The sequence below is a fragment of the Haemaphysalis longicornis genome, unplaced genomic scaffold (genome assembly GCF_048455015.1).
Source record: "Haemaphysalis longicornis isolate Haplotype H1 unplaced genomic scaffold, Haemaphysalis longicornis Haplotype H1 scaffold_1, whole genome shotgun sequence".
NCBI lineage: Eukaryota > Metazoa > Arthropoda > Arachnida > Ixodida > Ixodidae > Haemaphysalis > Haemaphysalis longicornis.
Genome location: NW_027526203.1, coordinates 198959204 through 198981988, shown reverse-complemented (window position 1 = coordinate 198981988; position 22785 = coordinate 198959204). Strand labels below are relative to the sequence as shown.

General features: G+C 48.5%; 1 protein-coding gene across 3 annotated transcripts in view; it reads left to right on the top strand.

Annotated features, from left to right (window-relative positions):
- The window catches only part of Ubl (Ubiquitin-like protein 5), a 44926-nt gene extending 25266 nt beyond the window's left edge, over positions 1 to 19660 (top strand). For all 3 annotated transcript variants that reach the window (XM_077672676.1, XM_077672690.1, XM_077672681.1), the window contains exon 5: positions 19471 to 19660. In XM_077672676.1, the coding sequence (XP_077528802.1) occupies positions 19471 to 19514 (44 nt within the window). In that variant the 3' untranslated portion in view covers positions 19515 to 19660. The remainder of the gene's footprint in view (positions 1 to 19470) is intronic.
- Positions 19661 to 22785: the final 3125 nt, after the last annotated feature.

Here is a 22785-nt window from a genome sequence, read left to right as displayed (position 1 = left end):
GTTCCTGTACGTAGGAGGGACATGCAGAGACACAGACTGCCAGAGCTGTCAACTACGGCAACTGCGGCCTCGTGCTTTCGTGCATCCTGGTGTCAGTGTGTGCTGTGATCTCATGATTTTGGAACTTTCCTCAAATGAACGATCCTGCCATATCGCCTGTTCTTGTTTAGGTTTGGATCCATGTTTTTGGTAGAGGAGAGTTTTTGTGCTGAGTCGCTGGATCGATAGCCTATCATGGCATGCAGTTGCTTCATTTCAGAGGGGTAGCCTGTCTTCCATACGATGGCCCATCCCGATTTTGTTTTCCCAGCCGCTCGAGTGGAAGAAAACCAGCGGCTCTGGCAATACCGGGCAACATGACTGACACACCTGCAGTTAAGTATATCGGGCGGTCATCGGATGTTCTCCATTGAGCCGGGTTCCTGTAAGACCATGGCCTATACTCATGGCAGAAAGAGTCCGCGGATGACTGAGCTGGCCCATAATGATTGCAGGAAGCTGCATTGGCAGGGAATTGACGACCGACAGGATGGCTCATGTGGCAGGCTGGCTGCATGCCCATGCAGGCAATTTCGTCACGCCCAACTGCTTGTATGACGGAGACTGTCGGCAGATGGACGTCAGCTACGAAGTGTTGGGCGGTGACTGGAGTCATAGCCTCTATCTTGTGGCGGACGATATGGGTCACCATATCTGCAGTGGTTTCTGCCGGTGGGCACGGTGGCGAAACCGGAGCCTCACATAAAGACGTTGCAGCGGTATGGGGAAGGCGCATGAATTTTTTAGTGATTCGACGGCTTTTCGCTTGTTTGAAGCGCTTGCACTCGGTCAAAATTGAGGTTATTGTCGAGCAGTCCTTGCACACGAGCAGATTAAAGGCATCATCTGCTATTTCTGTCAAAATGTGGTCAGCTTTGTCCTGGTCGGTCATGTGGTCGTCAACTTTGTGGCAAAGGGCCAGTACATCTTGGATGTAGGTGCTGTACGGCTCGGTTGACGTCTGCACTCGCGACGCAAGCTCCTTTTTGGCGGGGAGCTGGCGACCAGACAACTTACCAAAGAGCTTAATCATCTCTGCCTTGCAGTTGTCCCAGCTAGTAAGTGTTGCTTCGTTTGTATCATACCACGTCTTCGCCGTACCTTTCAGGTGGAACATGAGATTAGCCAGCATAAGGGTGAGATCGCAGCGATTGTGGGCACTCACACGCTCATAAAGACTGACTCAGTCCTCCACGTCAACATCGTCGACGCCGTAAAAGAAATTAGGGTCTCGAGGGTGGCTCACGATGACAAACGGCATAGAGGCGTTCGAGGGTTCAGAAGGGGGCGCCATGGTGTGGCGCCTTGGAGATGATGCGTGCTTCGAAGATCCGTGATCAGGATCGGTGAGCCAGCCGTGTCCAGGTCTCACTGGGGCCACAGAAGGGGTGGAATAAAGCAGGACAGGGCCGAAACAGCTCTCTCCACCAAATGATATGATGTAGACCGGTATATATAGGAATGTATTCACAGTACTTATTTACAAGTTGCCGGTTACAGAAGGCAGGTTAGAAGAAAGCGCCGCCGAAGCAAGGGACTGATACATGCGTGTCTCCTTCAGCGTCGTCTTCAACTTCCCACCTTGATGATGATCCCACTCACAGTGCATCTAGCATGCCCTTTACAGCGAGCATATCGAGTGTCTCGTAACACTATGATCAAACAGAACTAGAGGCCACCTACAATCGCACAACCATGTTTTTTGGCAGTGGTTTAGGTTGGCGGCCGCCAGTCGCACAAACAAGATTCTGTGACGTCAGAGGAATTGGCGAAATGGGGCTGGGGAGTTGCCACTGCTTCATCTATTTTCATGAATATCTTGGTTATTTGTTTGAAGTTAGCGATAAAATTGAGGGATCATTATTACCTGGACAAAGCAGTCTTTTTAATGAACCAAACGTTTGCTTTGTCTTCATGTCCCCTCCCGTCATGGCAGGTCCCTTAGGGTTGGCTTGTTTGCACGACAAGAGAGGTGTGCAAGAAAGCCTACAACGTTGAAGCCTTGGACGACATTAGTATAAGCTGACTATAGTTTATATTAGCTGAAGTGTAACATTACTCGTGTAAAATTTATAAACTGAACGAAGCTTCCTGTCAATACAGTGGCATGAATGAGAAATCAAGAGTTGTTACTTGCTCCCAATCCTTGCAGTAACTAGCCACTAGCACGCCCAGCAAGGGCCTCTTTTCAATGGCTGGGGGACTGAGTCATATATACTTACAGCATGTTGAGAAACCTGCATTTCTTCGTTGCAATGTATTTATGGCAATATATGCCAAATATTGTTCTGCTTTACCATCTGCGTTAATCTTTTATTTTTAACTTTGTGTATTATTTTTTATCAACCACTATTACATGAATACTAGGATGTGTTGGAGGGACACTAAAGGGTACAAACAAGTTGCCCTGTATCGATAGATTACAGTGCCGGGAATCTAAATACACCATTCTCATGACTAGCAGTTCTTCAGTAAGGCAGAAAACGCCAGAGATGGGAAATAGGGTGTCGACGCCCCGTATGCTTTTGGGTAACACGGTTTCTGGCATCACAAAAGTTGAGAACGGCAAGAGCACAGTGGAGAAACATCTATAAATGTTCTCCTCAAATAAACAGTTTTTTGGTGGTTGAGTACGTAAAATAAATGTAAATCAAAACTTTTATGAGCTCATTTTATTTAAAAATCACAGACAACAGCTTCTATACATTGCGAGACAGGCTGCTTCCCTAACGCTTCAGAGCCGTCCACAATGTTTTCAGTTTCGTTTTGGAAAAGACGTGCTCTACATTGGTGCGCAAGTACAGAAGTCAATAATCTACGATGGTGAATGCCTGAGCTTCTGCAAGCAATAACTCCAGCAAGAAACGGCAAAAGGAACAAGATGTGTAAACGACCCACCTGAGCTTCTAATCTTCCGTTCTCCGCGTGCCGATGTTGCTATTGGTAATGCGTGCCTTCACCCGATTAGAACCTTATCGTCTGTGAAAGGTAAAGTGGTAATTACCCTGTTATCATGGGTTCGCCGCAAGCCGCTGTTGATAATCCGTAAATGCCGCATGGCTCTATGTTGGGCCCAGGGGAGCCGGGTAGTACTACTCACTTGTAATGTTAGCAGGCCGTAATATGTGGCCAGTGGTTTATTCAAGGAGCGTACAAAAAGACATCTTCACTGTCAGCTTATCGAGTTCGACTGCTGGAAGCGTAGAGCGCATTCACAACTGTTCGCATTTCACTGACGCGCTGTTTACCGCGCTGGGAAGGCGACAGCGCGGGAGCTTGCTAGAACGGCATTGGACTCAGCGCCATACCCGTTTCTTGGGCAGCCGTTAAAGTGCTGTTGGCATGGGCATCAATGGTATATCAAAAAGCATTCCTCGTTCCATCGGGGACAAATCGGAAAAGACCAAGCCAGCACCCTCGGCCAGACGAAACATTGTCGGCGTCGGCCATGGCTTGCAGACATAAAAGCTACTGCGGCCAGCGTGAAAGCGCCTAGACCGCATGGGTGCCTCACTCCTAGTTTGTGACGCAATGACTGCGTCATGAAAAAATGACACGGAAGCGGGTGAGACAAATGCCAGCTTTGTTTGCTTATTTCTCAGCAAATAACGCATTGTTGCTCGTTGAACAAAAACCGAAAGAGCTACTAAACGTATGACCTTTCATTTAAAACAAAATTTCATTCAGCCTTTGGTGTCCCTTTAGGTCCTGACTGCCCAAGTTGTCGTCTTCTTTAGCTATGTTTTAGGAGCTATATACGGGCTTAAAGGCCAATTGCACTCAATTTCAACCTCTTGAAAACACTATTTCCGTATAGTCTGCTGAAAAAGAAAGCAAGATGCAAAATACGTGTGTGGACACTGCAAGCAGTCAACAAAAATCGTTGATTTTTAAACTGAAATTGAGGAGAGCGCAGCCTGGCCGCTCGCAGCCGGCATGCGAGCAGCCAGGCGGTCAGCAGCTCGGGAGCAAGCCTGCTCACAAGCTCTACGTGCACACGGGGCAGCAAACGGGTGAAGCGTTCGCAGCAGAGCTCGACCGGTTCTCCAGCTGCATGGCTGGTCAGAGGGAGAAGCCCCCGTCGGCCGGAGCGTCACAGGCACTTTATGGCTGTTAACGTGATCCGCCGGCAGGTGCAGCGTGGTCTGCGGCGAGCTTTTTTAAACGCTTGTGACTGATTAACAAGGCATTTCACGGGGCCACCACTCGTGTCCCAGCTGATTTGGTGGTACTTACTACACATTGAAAATAGATAGGGTCGAGGTGAAATTTGTGTGCAGTTCCCACTACACTGCCAGCCAACAGTCGGAATCACGCACCTGACAGCGCATGTTCCGTCCGTGAAGTGAAACTTGTAAGCGTTAAATTAAAAGCGAACTCCTAAACTGCAATGTTCGAGCCTGAAAGGGTGACAAATACCATCACAGCACAGTTGTGTCCACGTTGCAAAATAGTGTGATTGCATGGTAATTTGAGAGTGACCGCGTTATAATACCTCCCAATCTGTTTAAGTGTTAACATTTTAATGAATTGGGAGAGATTATGACACGATCACTCTCAAACACGGTCACTTTCAAACGGAATGAGCGAAAGTAAAATACAATTGTGTTTTATTTTTGCGCATTTTTTTTTTTCTGAGGCTGATAATTGGAATTTAGAAAATTGCTCATTTATGCTACCCAGTAAGATGGGAATGACAGCAGCAGGTGGGATCCATGCTTGCTGTTGTACGTTCTGGCGATTGCATCGCTGCAAATTACGACGGTGCCTAATTTTGCCTAATACGGTGCCTAAAATTTTGGTGCCTAATGGCACCAAAAACATTTTACCTCTCTAGAGCTTCTCTTTTGGCGGATTCACTGGGAGTCGCCACTTTCATCCACGAGTTCACAGCAGTCGCCAAAAAACTTGAGTGTGATTGGTGTCTGGGGTTGCATTGATGCTAGTTCAAGAGATGGCTTGGCTGTAGGTGGCAGCTTAAGATGGACACAGCTAGTTTAAAAACTCAGCCTTTTCCATTCCCATTCCATTCCCATTCCATTTTGGGCAAGAGGCACCTAATTCCATTCTCATTCCATTGCTCCCAAGCGTCGGCTTTCCATTCCGGTGTCAGGAAAAAGTGGAATGAATCTGGAGTCATTCCACTTCAGGAGTAGTAACTCCGCAGCACTGATCTGCGTAAATCGTGCGCTGCAGGTGTAGAATGTCACAAAGTTCTCAAGTGATCTTATGCATCACCAGGTTGAACTGTGTGTAAATGCACCCTGTGGTAATTAGTGGTATTGATGAAGACACATTGCGGTTGTTTGGCCACTTAAAAAGCGCTTATTGAAGTTTCTCATGCACCTGCCCGCACTTCAATCCTTAAGGGGGTTGATCAAAACTTTATTCCAAATGGTGCCGAAAGCCTCCTTGAGGTCTACTGTCACGAGCACTGCAGGGATCTCAAGTTCACGTAAATGCTTGCTGAGGGCGAAGCCGTGTAGGAGTGGCAGGCTGTCGTGGGTGCAAAGGCGCTGTCAAAAGCTAGTTTATGCTGTGCCATAGTAAGGCTACATTTTCAAATAGCTGTGCTGGTGTCGTGAGAACTGTGCGCTCAAACAGCTTACAAAACGTGGATGTCAGCGAGATGGGTTGCGTATGTATTATTTATGCGATTCATCTTCTTGCCGGCCTTAGGAATGGTGTAAACTTCTCAACTGGCAGTCCACCCGACATCCACACGTTCTGGAGCTCGGACAAGGACTTTACCACGTCTTCATTGAGATTTTTGGGGCGTGCGCCATATGATGCCATCCTTGCCAGGTAGGGTCTGGTTGATTGTCGCGAGCACCATTGCCATTTTGCAGTGTGAGCAGGGGTTTTGTTTGATGCCAATCTTTGGGGGTTGCCACTGGTATGTGTTGGGCATCAGTGCAAGTCCGGTTTGGAAGCAGGTGTGAGCCACTTCCTTGAGGTATGCCACGGAGAGCCTCGTCACCAGTTGGATGTTGTGCAAGCTGTTCGGGGTCTTTATCTTTCCTGTCAGGCATGGAAGGTATGCCGTATGTAGTAGGAACCAGTCTTTTGTGGAAAGAGGTGCAGTGATCAAGGTATCACAACCTTGTAAGTCGTCTGGAGGAGCACTGAGCTTAGGTTCGAGCTTGGGTTGGCCCGCAGGGGCACCTTGTGAGTTAAAGGTGACGGTAGTGGCGACACCGCGGACCCCGAGCCCATGTGGGTTGGACCCACCCACGCCCCAGCTGTGCGTGGCTTAGCCGTGTCCAAGGAAAAGGGAATCCTGGTTGCTGAGTTGACGCTGAGGTTGTTTTCGGACCTTTACGGCCCCTCAGCTGAAATAACACGCAACTTTGGCCCCTGCTTCTTGCAGACGGCACCCCAGGACTGACCCACCCTGGGGAAATCAGCTAGTCGCCTTTTCCTATCCCTCCTCTCTCTCCTTTCTCTTTTCCGTCACCTTTCCATCCCTGTCCTGTCACCTATTCTTTTCCTGAACTTCCTCTTTTCCCCCTCTGGCGGCAAGGGTTAACCCTGTGGTTATAATCAGCCTTGATTAGACGTCATGGGGTTATAGTAGCGCTGTATGGTTAGCGTGACAAAGTCACGTTCCCTTGTTGGGCTCCGTGGTGGGCGACCAGCACCGCTGCCAAACACTTTACTTTTCATGGAAAAGAAGAAAAATCTTGACCCTGATCGCCCTCCTAAACGAGGGCGCACCGAAGTTACTGCCTCGCAAAGCTCGAACAGCAATCGTTCACTGACTGAGACGACCTTCCCGAAATTTCTGGTGATGCAATCTGACGACCCTCAGAAGCCCTTGAGGAAAGTGTCGCCGTTTGCCGTAGCCAGAGAGCTGAGAAATCTACTTGGACCAAGTTACAGTGTTAAAAAGCTGCCAACCGGGGATCTCCTTGTGGAGGTCCAAGCAAAATTTCAGTCAGATGCCCTGCTGTCAATGAAAGAACTAGCAACACACAAGGTTCACGTAACTGCCCACCGCACCGTAAATACTAGGTTGGGGGTAGTGTCGGACGAAGACTTGATTGATGTGTCTGTAGATGAGATTCTGGAGGGGTTTAAAGAAGAACAGACAAATGTTATTCCAGTGCGAAGAATAAAGATCCGCAGGAAAGATGAGGCAATTGCCACAAAACATTTGGTTCTAACCTTCAACTCCACCACCTTACCCGACAACGTACACCTAGGCTATCTGAATCTACGTGTGAGACCGTACGTACCAAACCCCAGGCGCTGCTTCCGCTGCCAGAGGTATGGGCACACACAGCAGTCATGCCGTGGAAAACCGACCTGTGCACTGTGCGCTAGCACCGAACAAGGAAATGACGCCTGTGATGTAGAAGAAGTCAAATGTGTGAATTGCAGTGGTGAACACCCCGCGTACTCCAGGAAGTGCCCACGCTTCCGACAGGAGAAGGAGCTGCTAGCGATCAAGGTGAAAGAGAATGTGTCCTTCCAGGAGGCCAAACGACGCCTGGCCTTCACTCAGAAAGGGTCCTTTGCTGAGGTAGCCCGTCAGGGGGCGGGGCTGCCTCAATTTCCGGCACTGGCGCAGTCCACTCAGGGGAACTCCGTAGAGCCACAGCCCCCTAAACGAGTCAAACCGGCAGCCAAGCTCCCGGCCACCAAAGAAGCTGGTGTGGCTTCTAAGCCACCAAAAGACTGTGCAGGCCCCACCCCTGCCACACCATCGACCTCCTCTCCTCGGGTGACGGTCGACGCACATCAGAGGAAGGCGCCTTCAGGAAGTGGCACTGCTGCAGGTGCTGCTCCTGGGCGGCAACGACCTGGGGACCCCCCCGACCCTCGGCAGAAGCCAAAGGGCCGGGGAAAACCACCTGGTCCCCCTAATGGTATTCGTGGAACTGAAGGCAGTGCAAGAGAGGTAGAGGAGGAGATGGAGGTGTGCCCTAGTGCCTCTGGGAGCATGTCTTCGTCCACACCTACTTGACCTCGAAAGCGAAAACTCTAGAAGACACCCATATGGTGCAAATAGTCCAATGGAACTGCCGTGGATTATTGCACAATATAGATGATATTCATGCAATTATACACAAATATGAACCCAAAATAATGGCCTTGCAGGAGACAAATCTAACGAAAAGACATGACAACATCTTTCGCAACTTTCACCTCCTTCGAAATGACAGAGAAGACTGCACCCGTGCTTCGGGTGGTGTGGCCTTGGCTGTGGCACCAGGCACAGTTCTCAAGTCGATACAACTTAACACTACGCTGGAGGCTGTTGCAGCACAAGTCTATATTAACAAGCTTGTCACTGTTGTGTCATTGTACTTGCCACCATCAGATCATGTGTCCTTACAGGAACTTCATGACCTCGTTGAACAACTTCCAGCTCCAATAATTATTATGGGAGATTTCAATGCTCATCACTATTTGTGGGGAGGTGAAAGAATGGATAGCCGGGGAAAACTCATTGAACAGTTGGTAACTACCAACAGCTTAGTTGTTTTCAATAACGGAGATAAGACGCATTTTTCTGCAGGTAATGGGAGCTTCTCTGCTCTAGACCTTTGTGTTGGGTCGCCGGACCTCCAGATGGATTATGAGTGGAGTGCTGTGAATGATCCATATGGAAGTGATCACTTTCCTGCCTTGCTGCGCGAAGTGCAGACCCTTCCTTCCCTCAAGAGCTGTTCACCCTGATGGAAGCTCGAGAGGGCAGATTGGGAAAGATTTAAGGAGTTAGTTTCCTTTGATCGATTTGACAGCAGCATGTCCATTGATGAGGCAAATACCTACATCTGCGAGGAACTTCTTACAGCTGCAAAAGTTGCGATCCCCCAGACATCTGGACGGATTCCCAAGCAACCAAAGCCATGGTGGAACGATGCGTGTCGCGAATCCCGGAAAAAGCAGAACAAGGCATGGGGTGTATTTAGACGGTACCCCACCTTAGAGAACTGTCTGAGCTTTAAAGCAGCCCGTGCTGCCGCCCGGAAAATCAGAAAAGTGGCCAAAAGGAATTCATGGCAAAGCTTTGTAAGTACAATAAATACTGCCACTCCCACAAAAAAGGTCTGGGACCATTTGCGTAAAATTAAAGGCAACTACAGATGGTTCAGCATACCACTTTTCTCTACAGACGGTGCGTGCAACTTACTGGAAACACAAGCAGATGTTTTAGGTGCCCACTTTGCAGAGTCTCTAGTGATAAAAATTATACAAAAGAATTCCTGGCACATAAAAATAATTCTGAAAAGTTCAAGATTAAGAACTATAGCAATAACACAGAGGAATATAATAAAGAATTCACTTTGTATGAACTGAAACGAGCATTAGCTCAGTGCAAGGCTACCTCCGTCGGCCCCGACCTTATTCACTATGCCTTTCTGCAGCACTTAAGTGATGGGTGTTTAGAAGTGATTTTGGAGTTCTTTAACAAAATCTGGAAAACAGGTAGGCTGCCAAAAGCATGGGAAAAGGCTATCGTAATACCATTACTGAAAGACGGCAAGCCCCCAGAGTGTCCATCAAGCTACCGACCCATAACTTTGACCAGCTGTTTGTGCAAGACCTTTAAGAGGATGTTGAATTTTAGGTTGGTTTTTTTTTCTTGAAAGTTCTGGTTATCTAGATAGGTTTCAATGCGGGTTTCGGCAGTTTCGGTCTACGACTGACCATCTGGTGAGGCTTGAAACAACGATACGAGATGCCTTTGTTAATAATCAGTTCTGCCTTGCCATATTTTTTGATACGGCAAAGGCTTATGATACAACCTGGCGTTCAGGATTTAGCAGCAATGGGAATCAGAGGGCGAATGTTTTCATGTATTGAAGATTTTCTCCAGGAACGAACCTTCAATGTAAGACTTGGCAATACACTATCCCGTACATTCCCTCAGGAAAATGGAGTTCCTCAGGGCAGTGTACTGAGTGTGACCCTTTTTGACATCAAGATAAATTCTTTGGCAAAGGTTATTCCCCAGCCAGTCATGTACTCCCTTTATGTGGATGACTTGCAGATCGCTTTTCGCTCGTGTAACCTCTCGATCTGTGAAAGGCAGGACCAAACTGCGGTAAATCGGTTACAACGATGGGCGGATGAAAATGGTTTTCGTTTTTCTCCCGAGAAGTGTGCATGTGTGTGCTTTACACGAAAACGAGGTATGCATCCCAACCCTGATATAAAAATTAAGGATGTACCCGTTCCAGTACATCGCGAGCACAAATTCTTAGGTGTCACATTTGACTCGAAATTGACATTTGGAGCTCATATAAAGAAGCTCAAAATGACCTGCATGAAAACGTTGAACATACTGAAAATTTTGTCGCACAAGTCATGGGGTGCAGACCGCACATGTATGCTAAGAATTTATGGCTCGGTGGTTCGGTCTCGTCTTGATTATGGCTGTATCGTGTATGGGTCAGCCCGCCAGTCTGTCCTCACCTCACTCGACCCAGTACACAATCTGGGCCTTAGACTTGCCACAGGTGCATATCGCACCTCCCCCATCGACAGTCTCTACGTTGAGTGCAATGAATGGCCCCTGGAGTACCGTCAAGTATACTTAAGTGGAGTATATGTAGCCAAAACAGCATGTATAAAGGACCATCCCTGTGCTGGTGAAGTGTTTGAGAATAGGTACAAGAAACTGTATGCAAACAAGCCCAGAGTGGTCCGCCCTCTTGCCCTTCGTTTGGAAGAATACATGTGAATACATGTCTCGGTATTCGTTCAAGATGTGCCCGTCAAACCTTCTGAGCTTTTCGGATGCTGTGGCCCCCTGGGACCACAGGGTCGTCGAATGTGATCGAAGCTGGTCAATTGCCTCTTGCAAGACGTTCAGAGATGGTGAGGGGGTTTCATCTAGCTTGATTGCTGCCTTTACAGCAGCCTCGTAACAGCTCCACGAAGAGCGCCTCGCCCTTCAATCTATGAGTGCAAGGGGCTGGTTTTCTCCCGGGTTTCACGGCACGGAAATGCTGAGGCAGGGAAGACCCGATGCCGCTTACTGTTCTGAAAGCCTTGTAGCTACTAAATTTTCTTTCTCATCATAGACCCACAAACCCTGCGCTAGCTACACGCTATCCCTGTCATCTTGCTCTTTCTTTTGCTATCCAAAATTGGTTGGAAGTGCGGCGCATGTCCTTTTGGGAATTAAGCACCTTCACTACAACTTTATCTTGTTTGTTCTACCATTTCATGCTGGTGCGCTGGTCGAGGCCAAAAAGCACTGAAGATTATTGTGGCGTTGTGCTGGTGCATGAGGGATTGCAGGGTTTGTACCCACCCACGAAGACTGCATCTTAAACGTAACGTGGTATGCTTGGCTCAGACCAGATAATTCTCCATATGTATGTATGGACAAGTGTATACATCTGGACACATCGTCATCGTCATCCCGATCCTGCTTTTTGCAAGAGCCACTGGTGGGAGAATGACATACTGTCTTCTAATATACACCGTGGTTCAGGAGTTCACTGTATAGTAAAATAACATGTCCCTTTGAGGGAGCTGGGCACATACGATACACAGAAGCATCTTATAAGGTATGATACTGTGGCGGCGTCCCAGCAGCTTGCGTCGTCTGCGGCCGCAAACGGGCACGCTCCAGGAACGATGACGCTGGGGCTGAGCCACGAGTGGTGAGTGCTGACCACGCGCTTGCGGTGCGCGCTGGGCACGAGCGTGGAATAAAGCGGGGACCCCAGTTTGGGTCCACGGCGCTGTAGCGTACAGACGTGTGTCTTCTCATCTCTCTGTCGCCGTCGCGACATTGGTGACCCGGAGGTTGCAGCGGAGCCACGTACTCAGAATGGACCCTCCCCGCGACGCCAGCGGTCCTTCTGTGTCCTCCGCTGCCTCTTCACCTGGCATCTCCGCCGTCGCTTGCCGTTTGCCCCCCTTCAGCGCTAAGCACCCCGACATGTGGTTCCTTCAGGCCGAGGCAAGCTTCCGAGTGAGTCACATCACGTCGCAAGAGACCCGCTTCAACCATCTACAACAGTCACTGCCTATTGAGATCGCGGTTGAGGTTCGTGACATCCTTGCCAACCCGCCTACCACGAACCCTTACGACACGTTGAAGGCTGCCATCTTGAGCCGCACGAGCCCTTCGGAACGGCAGCGTTTACAGGGGCTGCTTTCTGCAGAGGAGTTGGGTGACCGTCGACCTTCGCAGCTCCTTCACGAACTGCAAACCCTGCTCGGCTACGCACCTTCTGCCACGGACTCCCGTTTGTTGAAGGAACTTTTCCTGCGACGGCTCCCCTCTTCTGTGCAGATGATCCTCGCGACTGCTTCTGACCTTCCCTTATCCGCGTTGGCCGTGCATGCTGACAAGATAATTGAAGTCGCCACGTTGCATCCGCCTTTGTCCACGGTGGCATCCGCTCAATCTTCCGGCCATACCACCGTGGAGGCGCCTGCTACTCCTTTGCCCTCACCGCAATCCGACGACCTCGCCGCGCTCCGAGAGCGCATGCAAAACTTGGAGGAGCTTGTCGCCTCGGCTGGTTACAGCTCGCCGCCGCCTCGCAACCCTCGAGCTCGCCGGTTTTGCCCTTCTCGGCGTACCCCGTCTCCGCAAGTATTTCGCCAGGAAGGCACAACGCGCCAGCCACCTCAACACCCTGATTCATTGTGCTGGTACCATCGCCGCTTCGGTGCAGCGGCGCAACGTTGCACCCGTCCTTGCGGCTGGCCGGGAAACGGGACGAGGGATTGTTAACGGCGGCGACCGATTCCCAAGCCAGCGACAGTCGCCTTTTCTACATCACAGATGCAACCAGTGGTCAACGTTTCCTAGTTGACACTGGTGCTGAAGTGAGTGTGCTCCCCGCTAATTCCTGTGACCGCACTCAAGCACCACTGTGTCATCTCCAAGCTATTAACAAGTCCAGCATTCCCGTGTACCGAAAAAAATCCCTGATGGTAAACATCGGCCTACGCCGTGCGTTCCGCTGGATTTTCCTCGTGGCCAACGTGAGTCACGCCATTCTAGGAGCCGATTTCCTTTCGCACTTCGGCCTCCTGGTTGACATGGCCCGAAAAAGAATCCTGGACGCCACAACCGGCCTTTCTGTCATCGGCAGATCGTCTCCAGTCCATCCGTTCGCATTCACGCTTCTTTGCGACCTACCTTCTCCGTACCGGGAATTGCTGAACGAGTTTCCTTCCCTGACTGCCCCTCCAGACTGGACAAAGCCAGTGAAGCACGACGTCGTTCATCAGATCATCACCACCGGTCCACCTACGCACGCCGTGGCGCGTCGACTGGCTCCAGAGAAACATAAAATCGCGGAACAGGAATTTCACCACATGGTTGAAATCGGCATTGCTCGCCCGTCATCGAGCAACTGGTCCTCGTCGTTACACATGGTCCCGAAGAAATCAGGAGACTGGCGACCCTGTGGTGATTACCGCTCCTTGAACGTGGCCACTGTACCCGACAGGTACCCCCTACCTAATATACAGGACTTCACCAATAACCTCAGTGGATGTACCATCTTTTCAAAGCTTGACCTCCAAAAAGCCTACCACCAAATCCCCGTAGCCCCGGATGACGTCAAGAAAACTGCCATCATTACACCGTTTGGCCTCTTCGAATTCACTCGGATGCCTTTCGGGTTACGCAACGCAGCTCAGACTTTTCAGCGCTTCATAGACGTCGTCCTCCGTGGTCTACCTTTTGTTTTCGCCTACATAGATGACGTTCTTGTAACCAGTTCATCGCTATCTGAGCACCTGCACCATCTGCGGATAGTTTTCGAACGCCTAGCAGAGCATGGCCTCATCCTTAATAGCGACAAGTGTGCGTTCGGGTTGCCGTCGTTGGAGTTTCTCGGTCATTTCGTTGACTGCAATGGAATTCGCCCTCTGCCAGACAAAGTGAAGGCCATAATCGACTTTCCCCGACCTGAGTCCTTGCGACAACTGCGCCGTTTCCTAGGGCTGGTGAATTATTACCGACGGTTCATCCCGGAATGTGCGGCCATTGTTCAACCTCTCGAAACTTTCCTTCAAACTCCCAAGTCTCCCGAGTGCAGTCTTGAATGGTCTGAAGCCGCTGATCGCGCATTCACTACCATTAAGGAGCGCCTGGCCTCTTCTACCCTCCTCGTGCACCCGCGCCACAACGCTCCCACAAGCCTGATGGTAGATGCTTCCCACTGTGCGATTGGAGGTGTACTTCAGCAGCACATCTGCGGCAGCTGGCACCCGCTCGGTTTCTTTTCGAAGAAGCTTTCTCCCACTGAGCAACGGTACAGCACTTTCGGACGGGAACTCCTGGCGGCATACCTCGCTGTGAAGCATTTCCGCTTTTTCCTCGAAGGCCGCAGCTTCGTGATCTTCACCGATCACAAGCCTCTTACGAACGCTTTCAAGTCATCGAAGACTACATATTCTCCCCGAGAGACGCGACATTTGGCTTATCTTGCAGAGTTCACGACGGACATTCGGCATGTCAAGGGAGTTAACAACATTCCAGTCGACGCCCTTAGCCGTATTTCCGCCATACAGCGCTCCGGTTTCACTTCTCAGGAGTTGGCCCAAGCCCAAAGCGATGACGAGGAGCTCCGAACTCTACGTTCTTCAAACAGCTCCTCTCTGCAACTCGAGGACATTCTATGCCCTGATTCGGGAATCAGCATCGTTTGCGACATTGACCCGGTCTCAGGCCGCCGACGGCCGTACCTTCCTGCGTCTCTCAGGCGCATTGCCTTCAACTCTATTCACCGTCTCTCTCATCCTGGAGTTCGTGCCTCACGGCGCTTGATTGCCGAGAGATACGTCTGGCTGGGCATGAATACTGACGTACGCGCCTGGGCCCGTTCCTGCCTCGCGTGCCAACAATGCAAGGTCTCTCGGCATACCACATCGCCTCTGGCTACTTTCCCACTACCGGACTCAAGGTTCTCCACAATTCACGTGGACCTTGTTGGCCCACTACCACCATCTAAGGGCTGCCGCTACATCTTGACAGTGATCGACCGTTTTACCCGCTGGCCGGAGGCTTCTCCAATCGGCGATATTACGGCTGAGACTGTTGCCTCCACGCTTATGTCGACGTGGATCGCCCGTTTTGGCGTGCCGTCGGAGATTATCACAGACCGTGGCCGCCAATTTGAGTCCACACTCTTTCGCCGCTTGACATGCCTACTCGGTGTTACTCACCTAAAAACAACGGCCTATCATCCTCAAGCCAACGGCATGGTCGAGAGGTTTCATCGTCAGCTCAAGGCCTCGCTGATGGCTCACGAATCACCTGAGCAGTGGGCTGATCACCTTCCTCTTGTGCTGCTAGGATTGCGCACTGTCATCAAAGATGATCTTGGTTGTGCCGCATCCCAAATGGTCTACGGCACGTCTTTGCGATTACCGGCAGACTTCCTGGTCCCTCCACAGCCTCAAGACAACCCTTCCTCTCCTGGCCCATCCTACGTAAAGGATTTAACCCGGTTTTTCAGCTATATCCGTCCCCAACCGCCACGGCCGTGTTCCACAAAACCCACTTTCATTCACCCAAGTCTTTCTGTCAGCCAATACGTTTTCATCCGTGTCGACAGTGCCCGCCGGCCACTTCAACCGCCCTACACCGGCCCTCATCTCGTCATTTCAAGCGGCGAAAAGACGTTTACAGTTCGCGTTAACGGCCGCGACACTGTCGTTTCCATCGATCGCCTCAAGCCCGCTTTCACCGAGGCCGAACCGCCTGCCTTCGACACCACCATCCACCACTCCACCCTGAACACCACCACTCTCCCCTCCGTTCGCAGCCCCACCCGTGAACATCCCAGCGCAAAGACTGTCCGTTTTGCCGACACTCCGTCTGAAGAGGGGGGGGCTATGTGGCGGCGTCCCAGCAACTTGCGTCGTCTGCGGCCGCAAACGGGCACGCTCCAGGAACGATGACGCTGGGGCTGAGCCACGAGTGGCGAGTGCTGACCACGCGCTTGCGGTGCGCGCTGGGCACGAGCGTGGAATAAAGCGGGGACCCCAGTTTGGGTCCACGGCGCTGTAGCGTACAGACGTGTGTCTTCTCATCTCTCTGTCGCCGTCGCGACAATACCATTAATAAAGCTAAAAGCAGCAGGATAGCTCCGTTGTGTTTCTTTCATGGCCCAGAAAAATTTTTCAAGCCCTGCAAACAAGCCTTCCATTTTTCCACAGGCTCATTACTGAAGCATGCTTGAAAAATTGTAAATTCCAATTTTAATTGTTGAAAAGTGCTAAACATTCGCTTCAATTCATAACTATTTCAACAAAATTACTATTCGCTTCAAAAGCAAAAAGCCGCTACGTATTCGCACACCCCTTGCATATGGCCTTTCAGGTACCTGAAGTATCGTATTTTTGCACATATAGCCTGCCCCTGCATAGAACCCGCACCCCCACTTTCCGTTGATGAATAAAAAAAATATATCCCCTTGTATTGCCGCATATCTTATACATTAAAGTATGGACCAAAGCTACTACTCAAGCAACATTACACATTTGTTTATAGACTTGAAGGTGAACATTTTGACAGACTTCTGTCTGGTTGGGAAGTTACTGAACTAAGATTTAATTATGCTCCAACCAATACATAGACAAAACCCGACGTTTCGAAGCCCGCTCGGCTTCTTCAGGGGTGACTGGGGCCACGCTGCAGCTGCGTCTTATAGTCTCACTTTTGCTGGCCTCTGCAAAGGCTTTGTTCGAGGCCAGCAAAAGTTCAGCCACATATGCCCAAGGTCCTTGATTTTTGAAATACATATAAAATTTTGTGTAGGCCTGGCGAAAACATACCACCAATTTCCCAACAAGATAATTACTGAGCTTTCTTTTCTTTTCAGCATGAGTAAATGAAGGAGGACTTCATTTGTGATGTAAAGTGAAGGAGGACTTTCATTTGTGATTTAAAGTTTGGGTCTATGTGAAGTTGGAAATACCCTTGTAGGGAAAACTGATTCTTGCTATTAGGTAGCAAAGCAGGCCACTTTGTATTTAACCTTTACATTTCGCAAGCAACGTCTAAAGTCCTGTGATGGCATGATACTACCTTGCTTTTCTTGTTTGAGAATGACCCTCCATCATTTTTTGGAAGTTATACAGATTTATTGAGAGGTTATACTTCTGTTTGTAGCCTACCTGGCCTAATTGGCCCCGGGTAATGGGAAGTCACAATTGTAGATCAAACCTCATAGCAGTAAAAGGGTCTTTCTTGGGAATTTTGCGTTGCTCACGTCCTTTTAATATCTCACAAAATTCACTGCCCATGGAGTATTAAAGTGCAGTCATAGTTGGATTTGAGATATATTGACCTTTCCAACAAAAAGTATTTTACTTTAAGTGCTTTTGAGAGCTCTGCAGTGCAGGGCAGTTTATATGTCAAGCAAGACATAGAGGCAGGGGGTTCAGTGGCACTTGACCTTCAATATTTTGCCAACTTAGATGCTGTGATTTGGTCAATGCTCAAAGCCACCAAAAATGGATGGCATCATCTAGCCATAGCTTGGCATGTGTGTAGAACGAGTAGGATTTCTCTACACACAGAAGTGACAGTGAGGGCAATGTAGTGTGCGGGTCACAAAAAAAAAAAAAAAAAAGAAACGCTGATGAGGCCTCAATTACAGGGAAAGTTTATAAGGGTGGGAGCCTTTGGGCAAGTTCGTACGAGATATCTTGAAGTGAGTGCACAAGTGGGAATGGTGATAAAAATGCAAACAGATACTAGCACTAGCTTTCAACCTTGGTTAACAGCATGACTCTCACTGTCGAAAGATGCGGTAGTGGCCCCTTTGTGTGTAATATGTGTACAGTAAAACTTCGTTACAAGAGACACTCAAGGGACCTGGTAAACATGTCCCTTGTAACATACCTGCCAACTCTTCCGAATTTTCCGTAAAATGTGCGAATTTTGACACGTCTTACAGTTTTACGAATCGTGCCTGAAATTTTACGAATTTTCGAAAAAAATGGGACCATCTATTTAAACGACACTGTGGTACCTGCGTCATTACGAGAAATACGTAGTGTTGTTATCCCCATCTGCTAAGCTGCGATTACTGACGTCTTCTTGGGGTGGGCTACGCATCCATATCCAGAACTCACTGCTACCTCGGCAAGCCTGCTTATAGCATGTTGTTCATGGGCCAGTTACGACTTCCATGTTCGTGGCGCTCTTTGTATGACTGCCGCGTCCTGTGCAGTAAGACCCGTGGTACGACCGCGGTAGTTGTTTCGCAGTGCAATGGCAGGCTCAAAGCCGCGAAAGCACTACCAAGTGTTCTTGAAATCGTACGTATCCGAATTTGCTGCCCTTCCCAATGGAGTTGCTGTTCATTACTCTTCAACACTTACGGTTTTCACGTATGGGTCTGAAAACATGAGAACGCGTGTGAGGTAACGGGAATCCTTTTAGACTTAAAAATTAAAGTGTGCTGCCCGCCACTTCCCCCAGCCCCAGATATTCCGAATTTCCATGTCACCAGGTTAGCAGGTATGCTTGTAACCAAGGTCTCTTGTATGCGACGTTGCTCACATAGCGAACACAGGAAAACAAACCTAACTGTTTTCATTCAAGTGTCTCTTTTAACCAAGGGTCTCTTGTAACAAAGTCTCTTGTAATGAGGTTTTACTGTAATACATAAACTGCAAGGGCAGTTAGCCCACGTCATCACTGCACTCCATGGCTTCAAAAATACTGGAGAGGGTTGCAATGCATAGATATGTTCAGGAAATGTATTTGTTTACTCCGAGTGTAATGTAAAAATAAAATGTTGGTGTAGGAACTACCCCCCTCAAAACAAAAGGGTTCCAGATGAGTTCCTAAGGCTACTCTATTTCATGAAGTCCTATCATGATGTAAGCAAGCTTCTTAAATCATCGTGCTCTTAAACTCCATGTAAAGCATGTAGTTTTCTTGACTAATTACACGTCATCAAATGAACCAACTGTGTAGCAAGTTTTATTTTTTTTGTAGTGAGTGCAAATTTTTTTGAACAGGTTTGGTGTGTGAGAAAATGCTTTCAGCTGATTTATTTTTCAGCCGTCATGTTTTTAATCGTTAAATGGCACACTAATCACTTTGGCATTTGCTCTGTAGGCATCGGTGGCTGCTGCAATGTCACGCCTATTTGGTCATGGAACATCAACCATTGTAATCTATCATGGCCAGCATCGCGCGCACATGGTGATTTTATGCTTATTTCCGGAGAAATTCAAGATTATTTGAACTACTGTTACATTTAAGAACAGGTCATCCTTTACTTGGAATTTCTTGGAGCTCTCTCATGAAGTACAGCAGTGTGTTCTGCAGCATTTGTAGTGTGGTTGGTAGGCTTCACAGCTAATAAACAAATTTGCATGGAGTAGCTCACACTGTTTGCTGTGTGCGAGAATTCCTGTACCATGTTTGTGGAATCCCAAAAACGTCTTCTAACTTTCCCTTGACAAAACCCTCAGATGAGATTCATGATGGCATGAACCTCGAGCTGTACTACCAGTAAGAAGATGCCTGTCGTCTCCAATTGGTTGTTGTACAGTTGTTCCATCCATTTATCCCTGCCCTCGGTGTTTGTTTTCAATGTGTGGTGACGCAGCCAGACAATTTGGAAGGAAGAAAAGAAAATAAATGTTTGTCTCATTCCTTTAATCAATGTCTTTGTCGTGTCCTCCCTTAAGGTGACTTCTGCAACTACACATGGAAGCAACTAAAAGCTGTCGGGTGCTGCATTTTTGAGCCATGTGCTACGCATTAGTGTAAACCTACGGCCCTGAATTTTCAGAGTTTATTTTTGATGGTGCCTTCAGCTGGCATGCACCAGTGGAGTTGCCTATCCGAGAGTGCAATGCGCCAGTGTCGTACCTATTCATTCATGGCTGGCCATATGCATTGTGTTATTTAAAGTGCAGCAGGAACACCAATCCTGCCCAGCCGAAGGTGCCGTGAAGAAATTGGAAAGGTATTTTGGTACTGTGTTTTTTAATTTGACATTTTTCACCTTTGGTTTGTTGTGATTAGAGTGAAGAATTTTGGCGACTTCGTTTTATTAAAGTCCAGTCTGAAGTATCTAGGCAGCAGTTTTCTCATGAAAAATTACGCCCGCCATAGTTAACTTGCACAGTGCCGAAGCAATGCGTCATTTGCACGCACCACTGCTGCATACTCCTTTCAGTTTGGGACACCTAGACTGCTTTTGACATGTGGGTAGGGAAGAGCCAGTATGTGACATGAAAGGGCAGGCCAGTTTTGGGCATGTGCACACCAGTATGGTGCTAAATAGACAATTGTCGACATTTGAAAAGTTTGGCAGGAAAAAAAGCATCCGTAGTGCAGCACAGTGCCCTAATTGGACAAAAACAGTGTTTCAATTCCAATCCACAAGCTGCCTTGCCCTTCAACGCTGAGATTGGCCACTAGCACGCTAAATACTATCTAACTAGCACGCTAGCACGCCAAATGCTGTTGTTGCCCTGGGCTGACCCTCTCTCCACCAGACTAATCAAGAATTCAGTTTTGACAGGCATTTCAAAGTTTCTCCAACATGAACAGTTGGAAACATTAGGCCTCCTCGATTATCAGTCCCGGATCGTCCGCGGACTGCCCAAGACGCGATCCAGTGCTCGATATTCCCATGTATTCCTATGGGGCTTCCAGTCTGAGGGCAGTCCTCTGACTGCCCGCGGACCGTCCAGGACTGGTAAATCGAGGAGGCCCATTGAGTGGCATTACTCTACAGCCTGATCGGTATTACTTTACACTGGCATTACTCTACAGCCTGATCGGTATTACTTTACACTGGCATTACTCTACACTGCTGTAGTGTAGTGTCTGAAGTGTTCAATTGTGGCTTCAATTTCTGGATTAGGAGGCTGCATTTACTGTGAAGGCAAAGTACAAAAATGGAGCACGAGGTCGCGGGTTCGATTCCCGGCCGCGGCAGCCGCTTTTCTGATGGAGGCGAAAAGCAAAAACGCCCGTGTGTACGAGATTTCGGCGCACGATAAAGATCCCCAGGTGGTCAAAATTAATCCGGAGCCCTCCACTACGGCGCGCCTCATCGCCTGCGTTGCGTCGGCGCGTTAAACCCCACAATCAAAGTACAAAAATGCAGACATGTACAGAGTTTTGGACCCTGTTGAAAGATACCCAGTTGGCTCAAACTTGCCAGTTGTTGTCCCCGACACTGCCCATCATAGGCCAGTTGCAGCTTTATCTAAGTCCTAATTTGAATGCATTCTTTCCTCTTCTCTTTTGCCCCTCTTTATATAAGTTTGTACTATACATATGTTGTTGAGAAGAGATTTGCCGGTGCAGCTTGGCTATGAGCTGACTCTGCTGGGTCATCCAGCAAGCTGGGGTTAATGAAGGTGGAGATAATGGCCCTTATGTACTTCGGTGCCCAAGCCGACAAACATGAGGATCCAAGTGTGGTGGACGACCGCGAGTTTCCGTCTACCCCAGCTGCTTATTTTGTTTCCCCACAAATACATTAGCGTGCAACCTGTTTCCCCGTAACAATAATACATGTATACATATCAGTGTGTCGAAACAGAAAAAATAGTGGTTTGGTTACTGTTCAGGTGAATTTATTTCATTCTGGTTCAGTTCTGGCTCTATTAAATCATCCACCAAGCCAGTTTGCGAACCAGTTCAGGGCTTAATTATTAGCGAAGTGCAAAAAAAACGCTTTGTAGTTTAAATTCACCATAAAACACACATACAATTTTTGTTCATTCAAAATGCTGCTTTTTTTCTAATAAGGGTGGTTCAATATTAAAGGCAACTTTTAAAATTTGTTGAGGTATTGAGGAAAACTTACCAGCCACTTTTTCACCCAGCCCTTGTGTCGTCCTGGAGAGTACAGAAAGCCACGGCCAAGAGACATTACTGTGGTATTTATTGGTGCCTCCTGTTCTATTTTATTGTACTGCTTGGTTGCTAACAAGGAGCTACTACACTGCCAATTCTGTTTATATTATTTCCTTGTTAGGTGACTGCTGATGTTGTGTGGAAGAAAATGTGAGTTTTCCTATGTTTGTCATCTTGCGAAAATAATGTCCTTGAGGCCATAATGAAGTTGAGTGAGTTATGAAAGACTCCATTTGGCATCTCTAGCCAAGCCTGCGGGGAGACTCAGTAGAGAAATAGCACCAGCCACTGGCTGCGGCACCTTTGTTATCGGGCTGGCTGTTACGACAACCAAGAGGGAATGCTGCCTGAATCCCTAAACAAAGCAATCTACTAAAAACTTCCGTGCAAAGTGTGTGCACACGCACGCACACACAACAGGGTGTTCCACCTGCCTGTGAAGACCAGCTTTTCCTGTACAAGAGACTATAGTACGAGAGACTCTAGTGGCAATCACAGAACTCGAACGTCTAGTGCCCGCCACTGGGCATGCCTCTAAATTAGAAAGAATCAATCTGTAATTTCAAACGGACACTCAAAATTTTCCATTGGCACGTTTCTTCTGTTATTCCCCTTTAGTGCGTTTTAGAAACTTACTCCTGCGGCCCCCCCTTTGCCTTCCTTGTTGCGTGGGGTTCGCCTCACTAGTATACAAAGCTGATGCCCCGAACCAATAAAAGCGTATGGTTTCTATTGTCGGCACAAGTTTGTGTCTCTTTTTTCCTGTGTCCCGTCCGTCACGATGTTCTAATTCTTACGATTATACACCAACCAGCCAAAATTTCGACACTTTTGAGGTACTACAAGTAGGCACATGTGGGGTTGGAACATTGACCAGTGCACAGTGCAGCAATCTCGTGGCCTGA